Genomic DNA, 16,693 nt, shown 5'->3' with positions numbered 1-16,693 from the left:
ACCTACCGCAAAGGCAAGTTCACTCAGCGACCATCTTGCCTCCCTCTGACTTCTTTTATTATCTCTTTGATGCATCTTGAGTTGATTTTTGTATAAAGTTTGAGTTGGTAATCCTCTTTCATTCTTTTACATATGGATATCCAGTTCTCCAGGCACCATTTGTTGAAGAGGCCTTTCTCTCCCAGCTGAGAGGATTTGGTGACTTTATCACATTTTATATGACTGTATATATGAGGATCTATATCAAAACTCTCAATTCTGTCCCATTGCTCTGGGTTTCTCTCCTTGTGCCTATACCATGCTGTTTTCACTACCATAGCTTTGTAGTATGTTTTGAAGTCAGGTAGTGTGATTCCTCCAATTTCATTTTTCTTTTTCAATATGTCTTTTGCTATTTGGAGCCTCTTTCCTTTCCAAACAAATTTCTTTTTCTTTTTCTTTTAAAAAAAAAAGATTTATTTATTTACTTATTTCTCTCCCCTTCCCCCCCCCCCCAACCCCGGTTGTCTGTTCTCTGTGTCTATTTGTTGTGTCTTCTTCTGTGTCCACTTCTGTTGTTGTGAGTGGCATGGTAATCTGTGTTTCTTTTTGTTGCATCATCTTGTTGTGTCAGCTCTCCATGTGTGGGCGCCATTCCTGGGCAGGCTGCAATATCTTTCACACTGGGCAGCTCTCCTTATGGGTGCACTTTCTTTTGCACTGGGTGGCTCTCCTTTCAGGGCACACTCCTTGCGCATGGGGCTCCCCTACACGGGGGAGACCCCTGCATGGCAGGGCACTCCTTGCACGCATCAGCACTGTGCATGGGCCAGCTGCACATGGGTCAAGGAGGCCTGGGGTTTGAACCATGAACCTCCAATATGGTCAATGGATGCCCTAATCACTGGGCCAAGTCTGCCACCCCAAATAAGTTTCATGGCTAGTTTTTCTAGTTCATTACAAAGTGCTGTGTTGATTTTTATTGTGATTGCTTTGAATGTGTAGATCAGTTTGGGTAGGATAGACAACTTAATAATATTTAGTCTTCCTATCCATGAACAGGGAATATTCTTCCATTTATTTAGGTCTTTTTTGATTTCCTTGAACAGTCTTGTGTAGTTCTTGGTGTATAAGTTTTTACATCTTTAGTTAAATTTATTCCTCAGTATTTGATTTTTTAATTTACTATTGTTAATGGTGTTTGTTTCTTGATTTCCTCCTGATCTTGCTCATTATTGGTGTAGAGAAATGCTACTGATTTTTGCTCATTGATCTTATAATCTGTGATGTTACTAAACTCACTTATGAGATCTAGAAGCTTTCTTGTAGACTTCTCAGGGTTTTCTATGTATAGGATCATGTCGTGTACAAATAATGAAAATTTGACTTATTTCTTTCCAATTTGGATGACTTTTATGTCTCGTTCTTGACTCGGTGCTCAAGCAAGTACTTCTAAGTCAATGTTAAATAGGAGGGGTGATAGTGTGCATCCTTGTCTTGTTCCTGATCTTAGAGGGAAGGATTTTAGGATTTCATCATTGTAAATGATGTCAGCTGAGGGATTTTCATATATGCCCTTTATCATATTCAGTAAATTTCTTTGTATTCTGATCCTTTACAGTGTTTTTATCAAGAAAGGGTGCTGTGTATTTTGTCAAATGCTTTTTCTGCATTTATAGATACAATCGTGTGATTTTTTTCCTTCAATCTGTTTATATGGTGTATTGCATTGATTGTTTTCCTTGTGTTGAACCATCCTTGCATGCCCGAAATTAATCCCACTTGGTCAGGATTATAATTCATTTAATGTGTTGTTGAATACAATTAGCAAGTATGTTGTTCAGGATTTTTACATCTAGGTTCATTAGAGATATTGGTCTGTATTTTTCCTTTCTTGTGGTGTCTTTCTTTGGCGTTGGTACTAGGGTAATGTTGCCATCATAGAAGGAGTTAGGCAATGTTCCTTCTGTTTCGATTTTTGGAAGAGTTTCAACAAGATTGGTGCTAGTTCTTTCCAGAATGTTTTTTTTTAATTCACTTGTGAAGCCATCTGGCCTAGGGCTCTTCTTAGTTGGGAGGTTTTAATGACTGATTCTATCTCTTTACTTGTGATTGGTCTGTTGAGATCATCAATTTCTTCTTTCATCAATATAGGCTGCTTATGTGTTTCTAGGAATTGCTCCATTTCCTCTAAATAGTCCATCTTGTTTGAATATAGTTTTTCAAAGTATCCCTTTATGGTAGTCTTTATTTCTTTGGGGTCAGTGGTGATATCTCCTTTCTCATTTCTTATTTTGTGTATTTACATCTTCTCACTCTTTTTCATTGTTAGTCTAGTTTATGGTTTGTCAATTTTATCAATCTTCTCAAAGACCCAGCTCTTTGTTTTGTTTACCTTTTCAAGTGCTTTCTTATTTTCTATTTCATTTAGTTCCGCTCTTATCTTTGTTAATTCTTTCTTTCTTCTTTCTGTGGGGTTACTTTGTGTTTTTTTTTAAGTAATTCCTCCAAGTTTGCAGTTAATTTTTCAATCTTAGTTCCTTCATCCTTTTGGTGTATGAATTTATGGCTATAAATTTCCCTTTCAGTACTGCTTTTGCAGCATCCCATAAGTTTTGGTATGTTATCATTTACATTAGTTTCAAGGTAGTTATTATTTCCTTTTTGAGGTTTCTTCCTTGACCCACTGTTTTTCTAAGAGTTGCTCCTACACTCTCCCACAATTCTGCCTCTCCTGTTTTTATCTTTCTTTCTACAGAACTCCCTTTAGTATTTCTCGAAAGGCAGGATTCTTCTTGGCATACTCTCTTAGTTTCTGTTTATCTGTGAGTATTTTGAACTCTCCACCACTTTTGAATGCTAACTCTGCTGGATAGAGTCTTCTTCATTGGAAAGTTTTTCTTTTACTCCCATGACTATTTCATACTACTGCCTTCTTACCTCCATGGTTTCAGATGAGAAATCAGCATTTAATCTTATGGAGCCTCATTTGTATGTGATGGTTCTCTTTTCTCTTGCTGCTTTTAGAATTTTCTCTTCGTCTTGAACATTGAATAATTCTACAAGTATATGTCTTGTGTAGGCCTGTTGGGATTTATGGCATTTGGGGTGCGTTGTGCTTCCTGGACATGTACATCCATCTCCCTCAGTAGATTTGGGAAGTTTTCAGTCCTTATTTCCTCCAACACCCGTTCTGTCCCCTTTCCCTTCTCTTCCCCTTCTGGGATGCCTATAATACATATGTTTGTGTGTTTTGCATTGTCATACAGGTCCCTAAGTTCTAGCTGGATTTTTTCTATCTTTTTATCGGTTATTTCTACTAGCTGTTTGATTTCAGATGTACTGTCTTCCAGATCCCAGATTCTTTCCTCTGCCTCTTATAATCTATGTTATTTGCTGAGAGTGTATTTTTCATTTCTTGTGTTGTGATGTTCATCACCATCATATCTCTTATTGTGTATGATTTCAATTTCTTCTGTATTCTCTGCAAGTGTTGTCTTCATATTCTTAATCTCTTCCTGAACGCCATCAAATTGTTCACTAATATATGTTTTGAGAGCTTTACTTGTTTGATATTCTGCTCCTCTTCCTGGTTTTTAGTTTGTTATTTGGATTGGGGTGTGTTTTCCTGGTTATTGGTTTGTTTTGTAGTTTTTTTGTTGCTGTCTGATCACTTCATCTTGACATGTTTAATGAGTTCCTTAGCTTCTTTGTCTAGTCTTGGGTTTTAAATAGTTGTTGTTTTTGTTTACATGTTATATCTTCCCTTTGTCACTTTGTTCTTCTTATTCTATTTTCTTGTTGCTGGCTAAGTTCACTTGAAGGAAAATATTAGGGCCAGAGAAAGCAAAATGAGTAAGAGAAGAAAATGTATAATAGTTGTATTGATAGTAAATGTTAACAAGGAACCATGTGAGATCTAGGAGAATGGGTATTAGCCTCATGTACGCTGTGTAGAGTATAACAGTAAGTAAAGTAGAGTACCTATAATGAGACAGTCAACTCAATATGGGGAGGAATATAGTATGAATTAAAAGGCCAGTGTTTTCAGGAGAGAGTGATAGAGAAAAGAAAGACAGTAATATAAAGAATGAATAAAAGACAGAAAACAGAACAAAGGCATTAGAAATAAAAATTCAGACAATTTTGGGGACCAAACAAAGAGAGGTGTAATGTAAGAGAAACATTAGATGATGGAGGATAGAAAGATGTAGAGGAAAGGTGATAGTGTAGGTGAGAAAAGTCACTACACACAGAAAAGAGGAAATGGTGGATGAGGAAACACAGCAAATATGAAGTGCTCCCAGCAACACCTGATACAAAAAGTAAAAGAGAAGAGAAAGAAAGAGAAAGAAAAAAGGGGGCCATAAAAATGGGGGAGCAAGCAGGAAAAAGAAGAGAAAAGAAAAGAAAAACAGCCTTGGGTAGATAAAGAGGAAGGAAAAACAACAGGACAATCAAAAAAAAAAAAAAAAAAGAAGAAGAACTCCAAAGTTTCAAGTGAAGAATCCTCTTTGAAGTTAAATAAAATGCTTAGGAATCTGACATTCCCCCTTTCTCCCTTCTCACTTCTCTCTCTCCCAGGACAGCAGGAAAGCTGCATTAGGAGTTTGGAAGAAGATTCAAATGGATCCTTGGTGAACCAACTCAACCCAGAAGACAGTGACTCTTTACTTCCAGCGAGAGAGCACCTACAACTTACCAGGAGCCCCAAATATGCTATTAGAAGCTTGGAAAGCACTTCCTACAGTCCATTTCCCTCATGTGTGCTAGGGGAGGGCAAATTGATTTTTCTTATTTCTTTTTTGTCTTTATTTATATTTTTAACGTTACATTAAAAAAATATGAGGTCCCCATATACCCCTCACCCACCTCACACAATTCCTCCCTCCATGACAACAACCTCCTCAATCATCATGAGACATTCATTGCATTTGGTGAATACATCTCTGAGCACTGTTGCACTTTCTTCCAGACCATGTTTCCTATCCCAGGGCGTTTAGGTAAATTTGGGTTTTTCAGCAGATTCATCTCTCCTTTCTTCCCAGGCTCTACCCAAGCCAGCTGGTATCCTCCTCCAAGCTCAAAAATAAAATAAAAGGGAGGGGGGACCAGAAAATTGAACCCATGCTTGCCTGGCCCCTCTGCATCTCCCACCAAATCTTTCACACTCACAGAGTCAGTCCAAAACCAGAGGCTAGGGTAATCACGGACCTTAGATGGATCTCAGGGCATGCTAGATTCGGGAATGGGAATTCTGGGATATCTCGGACTCAAGGTATATGGGTCTGTGGAGCGTGGTCTACGGGGGCTTAGGGGACATGGACCTGGGACCACGCATCTGGGAAACATAGGATATGGGAATGCTGCGGCACAACCAACAGTTTTCAGGGAACGCTGTGGCCACCAGTCCTAGGGGGAAGGGTCATGCCTCCCCACTACTTCTGACCTCCATGTCAGAAACCCAAAATTCTACCTCTAGCAAGCACCACTGCTGTCACTGTCTCTCCAAATCGATGTCCAGACACCTCCTGCCCTGTATGCCCCACAAACAATCCACCTGTTTATTGAGTTTTTGATGTCCCTAACATTTTGTGCTCAAGGCGAGTGCCTCACCCACCTCAGCCTAATTCCAGATCTAAAAGACCTAAAATATTACTTCTCTTTCCCCGCAAACGATCAGAAAATAGAAGTCATCACCCATTTATCTGGTGATGGAAAATAGGGATGAGTGCCAAAAGGTGGGTGGAAACACAGACAGGGCCTTGGGGAGATCACTCTTAGCATTGGTCAAACCAAAACCCTCCCAGGGGACATGCCCTCCCTCCCTTGCCATTATTCAACTTCCATATTATGAAGCTCCCCACCAGCATCCCGAGCTGTTTGCCATTCCTTGCTAATGGTCCCCTCTGTGCCGCATTCTTCATTCTCCCCAAGGCAAGACCAGAACCAAGAGATGGGCTGTTGACCGGGAGATCTGCAGACCTTAGGGGACCCCCTCCCTGAGCTAACTGGAGCCAGTTGTTCCTGTGCTGGTTGAAGAAGGCAAAGGCCAACTTGAGAATTGTCATCTGCTACATTCCCTCCTCTTGCTCAGCTCTTCCTCAGATGCTGACCCTGACCATCTTGCTTGCTCCAGTCCTCTCTCTCAGGAAGCTTCCTTCAGCTTCCAAACACCAATCCCTGCCCCAGGTTGTCTTTGCCCAACAGCCAGAGCGGTCCTCCTAAAGAATGGATAGCACAAAGCTACCAAATAGTATAATAAATGGAGAAACTTTAGATGCATTCTCTTTAGGATCAGGAATAAGCCAAAGGCATTCACTATCTCTGCTAGCTTTCAAATGGAGTTTAAAGTTGTGGGTGATGCCCTTCCTGGGACAACTCCCACCACCACCCATTCCTGAGGAAGGCAACTGACCCAAACCCCCAGGTGACTGGCCACCTCCTACTGGACCCATGGACCCTGGGATGCTATTCCCACTACTTCCACCAGCGTGACTAAGGTTGAGGGACTGGCCTGTGGCCCCAGACGAAGCCTGAGACACAACTAGGGCCTGGCTAGAGGCCTGAGAAAGGCTAGAAGCAGGGGAGGCTCCAGGAGAAGGCTAGAGGCAGGGGAGGCTCCATGACCTTCTGAGTTGAGCCTTGCCTTTGGGGTCCTAGGGCTGAGGCCTGCGGGTTCCTCACTGCCAAGTTCTGCACCCATAGATGCATCGGAGCTTGGGACTGGTTGAGGGGTGGGGAGGTGGTATTCCCCAGTAGCACAGATTGGGTCAAGGTGGTGGCACCGGGAGAGCTCACACTGTGGGATCGGCTGACGAGCTGGGCGGCTGACGGGGTGGCCAGATTGATGGAGGCCTGGGTGGTGGTAGCCTGCTGCTGTGTGGTGCTGGTGTTTGGGGAGCTGGCCCGTCGGCTGGCAGCAACTGTAGCCTGCTGGACGGCAGCCAGACTATGCAGCTGGGCATTGCTGAGCTGCTGCTGGAGCATGAACTGGTGAAAATACTGAGCCACACTGGGCTGCCTCTGCAGGGCTTGCAGAGCCTGTACTGCTTGCCGTTCATACAGTGACACTGGAGCTATCTGGGGCCGAGAGCTGCCCCCTGAGCTGGACCTCCCGTTGGTGGAGGTGGAGTTCTGCTCACTCTCAGTCTCCAGGATAACGGTCCAGGGTCCCTGAGGCTGCTGCTCTGACTCAAGACCTTCGTTCCTGCCTCTGCACCCGAGTTCTCTGGAGGGGGTGCGTCCGCCTCATGTGCCGGGGAGATTCAGTAGCCAGACTGGGTGGGGGACTCCCTCGGCCTCTGCGACGGGCTCCCCTCGCCTTCTGCCCTTCCTGGAGTGGCGGGGGCACCGAGGGCGGGGTGGAAGGTGCCCCGCGGGGCCGCAGCTTCCTGCCCCTCCCGTTGCTCTGACTCCGCCAGCCCTCCGGGGCTCGCTCCGGGCCTGTCACTTCCTGTTATATTTTTTAATGTAACATTTTTTGTGATTTATGTATCTTCAAAAAATACACTTAAAGTGAAAAAAAAATACAATCTTTTTTTCCTTCTTTTTTTTTTAATTTTATTTGTTCATTTTTTAAAAAATATTACATTCAAAAAACATGAGGTCCTCATTCACCCCCCACCGCCCCCACCCCATTCCACCCACATCAACAACCTCTTTCATCATCCTGGCATATTCATTGCATTTGGTGAATACATTTTGGAGCGCTGTTGCACCACATGGATAGGGGTTTGCGTTGCACTTTACACTCTCACCCAGTCTATCCAGTGGGCCATGGTAGGATATACAATGTCCAGCATCTGCACCTCACAGGAGTTTGTCAAGAAAGCTAGAGAGCCTAAGCAATGGGAGAATATATTTGGTAACCATATATCTGATAAGAGACTCATATCCTGCATATACAAAGAACTCCTAGATCTCAAAAATAAAAAGACAAACAACTCGCTGTCCATGTGACGCAGCAGTGCTCCAGAATATATTCACCTGGTGCAGTGAATGTGCCACGATGTTGGAAAAGGTTGATGATGTGGGAGAAATGCGGTGAGGGGTATGGGGGGGATATGGGAACCTCATATTTTTTTTTTCACATTTTTTTTTGTATACTTTTTTTTAATTGACTTTGTAATAATATTACATTAAAAATATATATGTGAGGTCCCATTCAACCCCACCCCCCCATCCCCCCTCCCCCCCCCCCAACAACACTCGTTCCCATCATCATGACACATCCATTGGATTTGGTAAGTACATCTTTGGGCACCTCTGCACCTCATAGACAATGGTTCACTTTCATATTTTTTTAATGTAACATTTGAAAGAAAATAAAGAAGAAAAAAAATTTTAAAATGGGAAAAAGATTTGAACAGACACTTCTCCAAAGAAGAAATACGAATGGCTAAAGAGCACATGAAAAAATACTCAAAATCACTATCTATTAGGGAAATGCAGATCAAAACAACAGTGAGATACCATCTTCCTCCCATTAAGACTGGCAGCTATCAAAAAAACAGAAGACTACAAGTGCTGGAAAGGATGCGGAGGAATGGGAACTCTCATCCACTGCTGGTGAGATTGCAAAAGGATACAGCCATTCTGGAGGACAGTTTGGCAGTTTCTCAAAAAATGATCTATAGATTTGCCATATGACCCAGCAATTACACTGCTGGGTATATACCCAGTAGAGCTGAAAACAAGGACACAAACATATATATCCACACCAATGTTCATAGTAGCACTATTCACTATTGCCAAAAGTTGGAATCAACCCGAATGCCCATCAACAGATGAATGGATAAATAAAATATGGTATATACATACAATGGAATACTACTCACCTCTAAGAACAAATACAGTATAAATGCATGTGATAACCTGGATGAATCTTGAGAACCTTATGTTGAGTGAAGCAACCCAGCCATTGAAGGACAAAGACTACGTGACCTCTCTGATGTGAAATAAGTAAACCAAGCTGTCTCAGAGAGCTAGAGAGTGGATGATAAACTTAATGGAAGTTGGGGGTAGAGGAAGGTTGTGAGCTAACAAATACTTGGCTGAAATCTATGATAAGCTGGAGGTAAGTATTTGTACAGGGAAGGGATAAAATGGGGGCATAGGGATACCTTTGGGTGGGGCTTTGTGGGTTTGAGGGTGGCTAGGGATGGTTGGATGGGTCAGATGGCCCAAGAAATTGGGAGGAGTGTGAGGGGAATATTTGAACATAGGAGATTGTCAGGTATGTGGTTGAAATTATAATGCAAAGAAAACTCTTGAGAAAATATAATGCAGAAGGTTACCTCTTATAGATGCTTAAGGGGGGCATCTGACACAGGGCAAGCTTCTAGGGAGTGTGTGAGTGCTCATTTTGTCATAGTGGGTTATATCATTTGGTGGAGACCCACACAATGAGAATGAAGGTATACTCATCCTTGGGAGGACTGATGTTCTCAAACAGAGGGAATTGTATCTCTCGAGAAAATTGGTAGCTGCCAATGGGTTAAGGCAGTCAAGTATGTCAAGCACTCAACATTTTTGCAAGTATCTCTAAATATGGTTTTTCAGCAATGAAGTTTGATTGTCACTGTGGGCCCTGAGGGGAGGGGGAAAGAGGTATTAAATAGATGGAATCAGTGTAATTGTGGGGCAATGGAAATGTTCCACAAGATTATGCAAGAATGGATATAGGTTTGGCTTCGAGACTGGCCACATTTGAGTAACATGAAGGCTGTCAGGAGGAAATTCCCAGGCACAGTGCTGCTCTAGGCCTTGTTCTTATTTCAGGCATATAGGCTCAGAAGCATAGTCATTAGTATCAGGGGCTCACTGTTGGACCCTCATTCCTTCTCGGTTCTTGCCGCTGCACTTCAGGGACTGCCACTGCTCCCCTAGGGACCACAGCACAGCACCCCCGGCCAGGGACCCAGTACCCCCCCAGCTGTAGTTCTGAGTTCAACTCCATCACACTCAGGAACACGAACTTCAAAGTAGGGTCAACCGACATGGCGCTGAACTCCAGAGCCATCTGCCTTGACCATAGACCCTGTGGGTCTCTGCAGCCCTCAGGAGAACCAGTACCTGACTTCCATCTACCTTGGCTGTCTCTGGCACCCTGATGAGGCATGCATAAGCCTCACCCCCTGATGACCTCTTGGGTCTTTTTTTGGAGACTCTTAGCCATATAAACTCACTTGCCTTTCCATTTCCCCCTTTTTATCCAAAGTCTAAAAGCAGTTTTTAACAACTGATATTACATATCGGCTGAGATATTCTGCTGGTCTGAGTTGACCTCTTTTTTTTTTTTTCATGGTCTTTTTGTAGTTCCGTCATGAGCTGGTTCTTGGTAATAATCCCTCGGTGCCAGGGAGGCTCATCCCCGGGAGTTATGTCCCATGCTGGGCTGAAGGCAATGCATCTACATGCTGAGTTTGGCTAAGAGAGTGGCCACATTTGAGCAACATGGAGGCTCTTGGGAGGTAACTCTTAGGCACCCCACAGCTCTAGGCCTAGTTCATATTTCAGGCACACAGGCTCATGATTGGATCCATCAGTATCTAGGGCTCATTTTTGGACCATCCATCTTTATTGGTCTTTGCCATTGCACTTGGGGGATTGTTGTTGTTCCATTAGGGAATGTGATAGAGCTCCCCTGGTCAGGAATTCAGCACTCTCTCATCTGTCATTTCCAGATGAAACCACTATGAAAATATCCACACCTTTCTATGTACCCTGTATTTATGCCCTAGAGAACTCCCTCCAACCGTGTGCCCCCCACCAATGGCACGCACCAGAAGTGCTCCTCCCCCACCATAGTTGACCCTCTCTGTAGTCCAAAACTTCTTTAAAGGAATTCCAATATATTGCCAGGTTCAATTAATAGAAAAATGGAACATAGTGATGGGTTTAAAGGTTAGATATGAGTACATAGAAATTTAGAAGAATTAAATAAAGGGAAAATAAATTGGAGTATTAAAGAAATGAAAAAATGAAAAGCTTTGCTTTTAACATTTTGCCTTTCATCACTGCTACAGGCGTTGCCCTGTATGTACAGCAGAAAGGCAAATTCTTCCATTTCTTCCTCAGGGTCTTCTTTCCTTCCTTCCTTCCTTCCTTCCTTCCTTCCTTCCTTCCTTCCTTCCTTCCTTCCTTCCTTCCTTCCTTCCTTCCTTCTTCCTTTCTTTCTTTCTTTCTTTCTTTCTTTCTTTCTTTCTTTCTTTCTTTCTTTCTTTCTTTCTTTCTTTCTTTCTTTTCTTTCTTTCCCCCTGATTATTAGCTTTTTCTTGATATAAGCTTTAGGTCACAGTAATTCCAATATACAATATATGGTACTCCCACATATCCAACATCAAACCTTTGTCCCTTCCCCAACAGTGATCATTTTACATATTCATATTATATTTGCTGCAGCTAATGTACAGATATTGAAATGATAGCTTTCAAAAATGGTTCCATTTGGGTTTACATTATGGTTTATATTTTAGACTATACAATTTTCTAAATTTTTAGATATCTTATGTTTTACATTATGGTTTACATTTTAGCCTATAGACTTATACATTTTTGGTGTAATTTAACATGACCTATATCCATCATGGCATGATCCTGTCGAACACTTCCATTGCCCCACAGTTACCCTAATTCCATGTATTCAACACCTCTTTCCTCTCCCCTCAGGGCCTACCATGACAATCGATCTTCATTATTTGAGGACCATATTCAGAGATATTTGCAAAAATGTTGAGGGTTTGACATACTTGACTGCCCTAACCCATTGGGAGCCACCGATTCTCTCAAGAGATACAATTCACTCTGTTTGACATCATCAGTCCTCCCAGGATGTGGGTATACCTTCACTGTCATTGTATGGGTCTCCAACCAAGGATATAATCCACTATGACAAAATCAGTGCACACACACTCCCCAGAAGCTTGCCCTGTTTCAGATGCCCCCCCCTTAAGCATCCCAAACAGGCAACCTTCCATATTACATTCTCTAAAGAGTTTTCTCTGCACCACAATCAACCACACACCTGATAATCTCTCATGATCAAATGTACCCCTCACACTCTCCCCAATTACTTGGGCAATCTGACCCATCCCCCCATCCCTAGCACTCCTAAAGCCCACGCAGCACCACCCAAAGTTATCCCCATGCCCCCATTTTATTCCTTCCCTGTACTATACCTTCAGCTTATGATAGATTTCACTCAAGGATTCAGGTATAACCTTTCTGCACATGCCTCTTCTATTACTTTTACCAGACCTGTGGTTGGCATTTGGGTGTATACTCAGGAGACTTGAATCTCTGAACTGTCCATGTGACAGCCAGGCCCTGGGCCTCAGCAGACTTGCAGCTCCTACCCTCTGGTTTCTTGGACTTACCCTGGCCCACTGAGAGGGAGGTGAGGAGGGTCAACCATCACACCAGGGAGCCAAGAGTGCCTAGAGCTGCAAGCAGGAGAATTGCATCCATCATCCATGTGGAATCTAAACCTTGTCTTGATGTAGTGGACTACAATGTGGACCACTGTCCATGTGCTGCAGCAGTTCTCCAGAATGTATTTGCTGGCTGAAGTGGATGTGCCACAATAATGGAAGAGTTTGTTGGTGTGGGAGGGGTGGTGTGGGTGGGGTGGTGGGTATATGGGGACCCTTATATTTTTTAATGTAATATTGAAAAGAAAATAAAGAAGAAAAAATAAATAAATAAACCCCTTCTTATTGAGAAATGAGTGACCAGTTAGCCGGTGTGACAATGGAGTACATCTTCCTGGTCTGTTTTTTTTTTTTTTTTTTCATGATTCAACAAAGAGTTCTGTAGGAGTACTTCTAGCTCGTCTCTTTCTAACTCGGGAGATGATTCCTCATGGCAGGACTTTTTTTTTTCACGAGCTGTAGAGATGTCACTCTCAGCAGCTAACAGAGATTTACACTTGAAAGGTGGAGGATTCTTCAACTTTGCTGTGACTATGCCTATTTCTCTTTCTAAGTGCTATTGCACACACTGCAATGCTAAAATTTAGGATGCTTTATTTCCTTTGCTGTAGTATTTTTTTACTTAAAATTTCATTTTGAAATAAGTTTAAATTTTAAGAATTGTTACAAAAATAGTACAAAGCCCATACAGACAATGCCAAAATACCCCCATATACTTGGATCCACCAATGTTAACATATTGCCACATGTGCCATGTAATTCCCTCTACCTTTGTCTTTCTTTTTCTCTCTCTTTCTCTCTTTTCTTTCTTTTTCTTTATTATTCTCTCTCTTTCTTTCTTCCTTTTTTCTCTTTCTTTTTTCTTTCTATCCATCATCTATCTTCCATCCATCTATCTCTATCCATCTCTCTTCTATCATCTATCTGTAGCATCTATCATATTCCTCAATTTTTAGTAGGTTTTAGACCTCATGCTCCTTAAACGCATACTTTCAAGTATATTTCCTAAGAACAAGGATACTCATTTATGTAAATATCTTAGATGTCATTATCAAATTCAAGCAATTTAATATTGATATAAAACTTACAGTCTATAATCCAGTTTTTTTCATGTGTCCCAATAATGTCTCTTTGAACCTTTTCTCCTCCCTTGTTAGATCCCATTCAGTATCATGCATTGCATTTAATTGCCATCATCTCTTTAGTTGTTTTCTTTAATTAATTAATTTGTCAAAACAAATATCCAACATAAACTCCACATCACAGCTAACTCTACGCAAACTATTCAGTGGGATTGATTACATTTTTGCTGTAATCTTTTAGAGTCATAAAAAATCCATGCTGTAGTTACCTGGTGCTGCCTCGTAGAGGGTGGGGATGTGATATCCTCTTATTTCTTTGCAGCATGTGTTTGTAGTTGTGGGTGTAGTTAGACACCACACATACACATGTACACACAGTTACATGATGTCTTTTAATTTCTTTCTTTAATCAATTTTTTATTTTTCAAAGAAGATTTAGATCATATAAATATTACATAAAAAATATAAGGAATTCACATACGCCATGCTCCTAACCCTCCAACAATTTACTACATTAGCAACATTCTTTATTAGTGTGGTACATTTGTTAAAAATGATGAACACACATTGCAGCATTGTTACTAACCTCGGACTAGAATTTACATGGTAGTTTACACTCTGTTCCACAAAATTTTGTAGGTTAATACAAAATGCAAAATGGCCTATATTCATCCCTGCAACGTCATGCAGGACAATTCCAATGTTCCAAAAATGCCTCCATATTCCACCTATTCTTACCTTTACCAGCACTCAGAACCTCTGGACACACCAGACTTTCGAAAAAAGGAGGAAAATTTCCCATAATTAGTGCTCAATGACAAAGGGCCCTGCAGTTGGCACAAATCATCAAATCTCATTTTTTCTGTCTTCCTTTTACACACCCTGATGCTATCTAACCATTTTCTGTACACTTGGATGTGTCTTCAAGGGTTATGGCAAATATATGTTATGATTTGGTTATGGAGGGACACTTGTAACTCAGTTTAGCTGTCCCCAGGGAATTTCTCCCAGATCATCACACCTTGTCTCCACAGAGTTCACTGAGGAAGGTCCTCTTCATAGCCATCTTCAACTCCTTGTTCCTGAGGCTGAAGATGATTGGGCTCAGGAAGGGGGTGAGGATGGTGTAGGTGGTAGCCATCAGGGTGTCCCCTTCTGCAGATGTGGCGCCATTGGGCTTGAGGTAGATGACAGAGGCAAAACCATAGTGCACGACCACCACAGTGAGGTGGGATGCACAGGTGGAGAAGGCTTTCTGTCGGCCCTCAGCTGAGGGGATCCTCAAGATTGTGACCACAATGAAGATGTAGGACAGGAGGAGGAAGATGAAGCAGCCCAACAGAGCTGTGATACACACCAGACCCACACCCATGGCCACAGCTGGCACATTGTCCCCACAGGCCAACTCCAACAGCGGTGGCACATGGCAAGCAAAATGGTGGACCTTATTAGGCCCACAGAAGGTGAGGTTGAAAATGGCCGTGGTCACCACCAGCCCCATGACCAAGCCACCCACCCAGGACCAGGCCACCAGGCAGCCACAGCCACGGGGGCTCATGAGCACACTGTAGCGCAGGGGGTGGCAGATGGCCAAGTACCGGTCATAGCCCATGATGGTGAGCAGGAAGGAGTGGGTGAAGCCAAACGTGAAGGCGAAGAACATCTGGCCCACACAGGCCACCAGGGCGATGGAGCGCTGGGTGGCCAGCAGGTCGGCTAGCATGCGGGGGATAACGGCAAAGGTGTAGAGGATCTCAGAGATGGAGAGGGCACACAGAAAGAGGTACATGGGCATGTGGAGGCTGCGCTGGCGCCAGATGGTGGCCATGATGAGCAGGTTTCCCAGCAGTGTGAACAGGTACATCATCAGGAAGAGCAGGTAGAGGACGGGCAGTAGCTGGTGCGGGAAGGCAGAGAAGCCGAGGAGGATGAATTCAGACACAGAGGAGCTGTTGGATCCCTGCATGGGGGCTGTGATGGGGAGAGGTCAGCTGCTGGACGGGGAAAGCTTCCACCATCCCGGGACAATAGAAGGAGTCGCTGCTGAAAAACAGCCTTCAGCAGTGATGGAGCTGCCTCCCTATGCATTATATAATTTAATTCTCTCATCAACCTAGTGAGGAAGGTGCATTGTTTTAGCAAAAGAAAAGGAAAAGGTGAAGGAAATATGACAAAATGCTAATAACTATTAAATAGAGAGTATATAAATGAGCGTTTGTTATACTCTTCCTCCTTCTCTTTGTTGGAAAATTCCTGTAGTCAAGAGTAAAAAAAGAGGTGAGGAATGCACAAATCTGTATAATTATACTAAAGTACACTTTGGATAGATTATATGGTATGTAACTATATTTCAATAAAACTGCTTTTAAAACTTGGGGCAAAAAAAAAAAAAGTAAAAAAAGAAAGAACCTTGGGATCCTATGTTTTTCTTTAAAGGTAGACTTTCATTTTAGAGCAGTTTTAGAGTTACTGAGTGTCCAGAGTTACCATAAACCACCAAGCCCCCCATGTTCGTTTTCCCCCAATTATTAACATCTCACATTCCTGTGATACATTTGTTAAATGGATTAACCAATATTGATATATAATTGATAACTATTCTCCATAGTTTACAGGAGGGTTTCCTCTGAGTGCTTCTAGTTCTATGAGTTTGGACAAATGCATACTCTTTACCCACACTATCAGACAAAATAGATTCATTACCCTAAAAATGCCTGAGCTCCGCCTACTCATCACTCCCTCCCCTTGCAACGACTGATCTCCCTATTGTCTCTATAGATTTGCCTTTTCCAGAATGTCCTATAGCTGGAGCCATTCACTATGCAGCGTTTGTACACTGGCTTCTTTCACTTAGCAATGTGCATTTAGGTTTCTTCCACCTCTTTTACTGTGGCTTGAGAGCTCACTTCATTTTGTCATTGAATAATATTCCATGGTGTAAATTTGCCACAGTTTGTTTATCCATTCAGGTATTGAAAGAGGAAGGTGCTATTTTTATCACCCTTGTTTTGCGTACCTTAGAAATAACTCGAGGAGAATATTGGGACATAGACAGGTTAAGTAGCCTGGTTAAGGTGAAGCTGTCAAACAGCAGAGTAAGCATGAACCCCAAAGATCATATATTTCACCATCCTTCTGGGTTTCCTCTAAAAATGAAAACGTTCCTTCACTGCATCTTCCAAACATTTCCACCTAACC

General features: G+C 42.4%; 1 protein-coding gene and 1 pseudogene across 1 annotated transcript; both read right to left on the bottom strand.

The window, feature by feature from the left end:
• Positions 1-6,203: 6,203 nt before the first annotated feature.
• Positions 6,204-9,982, bottom strand: LOC105747628 (polyhomeotic-like protein 1 pseudogene; annotated as a pseudogene).
• A 4,528-nt stretch (positions 9,983-14,510) lies between these two features.
• LOC101440265 (olfactory receptor 10H2-like) lies at positions 14,511-15,461 on the bottom strand. Its single transcript, XM_004473621.2, has one exon. The coding sequence runs from the start codon at positions 15,459-15,461 to the stop codon at positions 14,511-14,513; it is 951 nt and encodes a 316-aa protein (XP_004473678.2).
• Between the last annotated feature and the right edge of the window lie 1,232 nt (positions 15,462-16,693).

Source organism: Dasypus novemcinctus, unplaced genomic scaffold (assembly GCF_030445035.2).
Source record: "Dasypus novemcinctus isolate mDasNov1 unplaced genomic scaffold, mDasNov1.1.hap2 scaffold_124, whole genome shotgun sequence".
Classification (NCBI taxonomy): domain Eukaryota; kingdom Metazoa; phylum Chordata; class Mammalia; order Cingulata; family Dasypodidae; genus Dasypus; species Dasypus novemcinctus.
Note: the sequence above shows the minus strand (reverse complement) of the source record. Positions and strands in the feature narration are given on the sequence as shown.

Bases quoted from the DNA above. Each gene is read 5' to 3' on its own strand.
- LOC101440265 (XM_004473621.2), bottom strand. From the start codon at position 15,461: ATGCAGGGATCCAACAGCTCCTCTGTGTCTGAATTCATCCTCCTCGGC.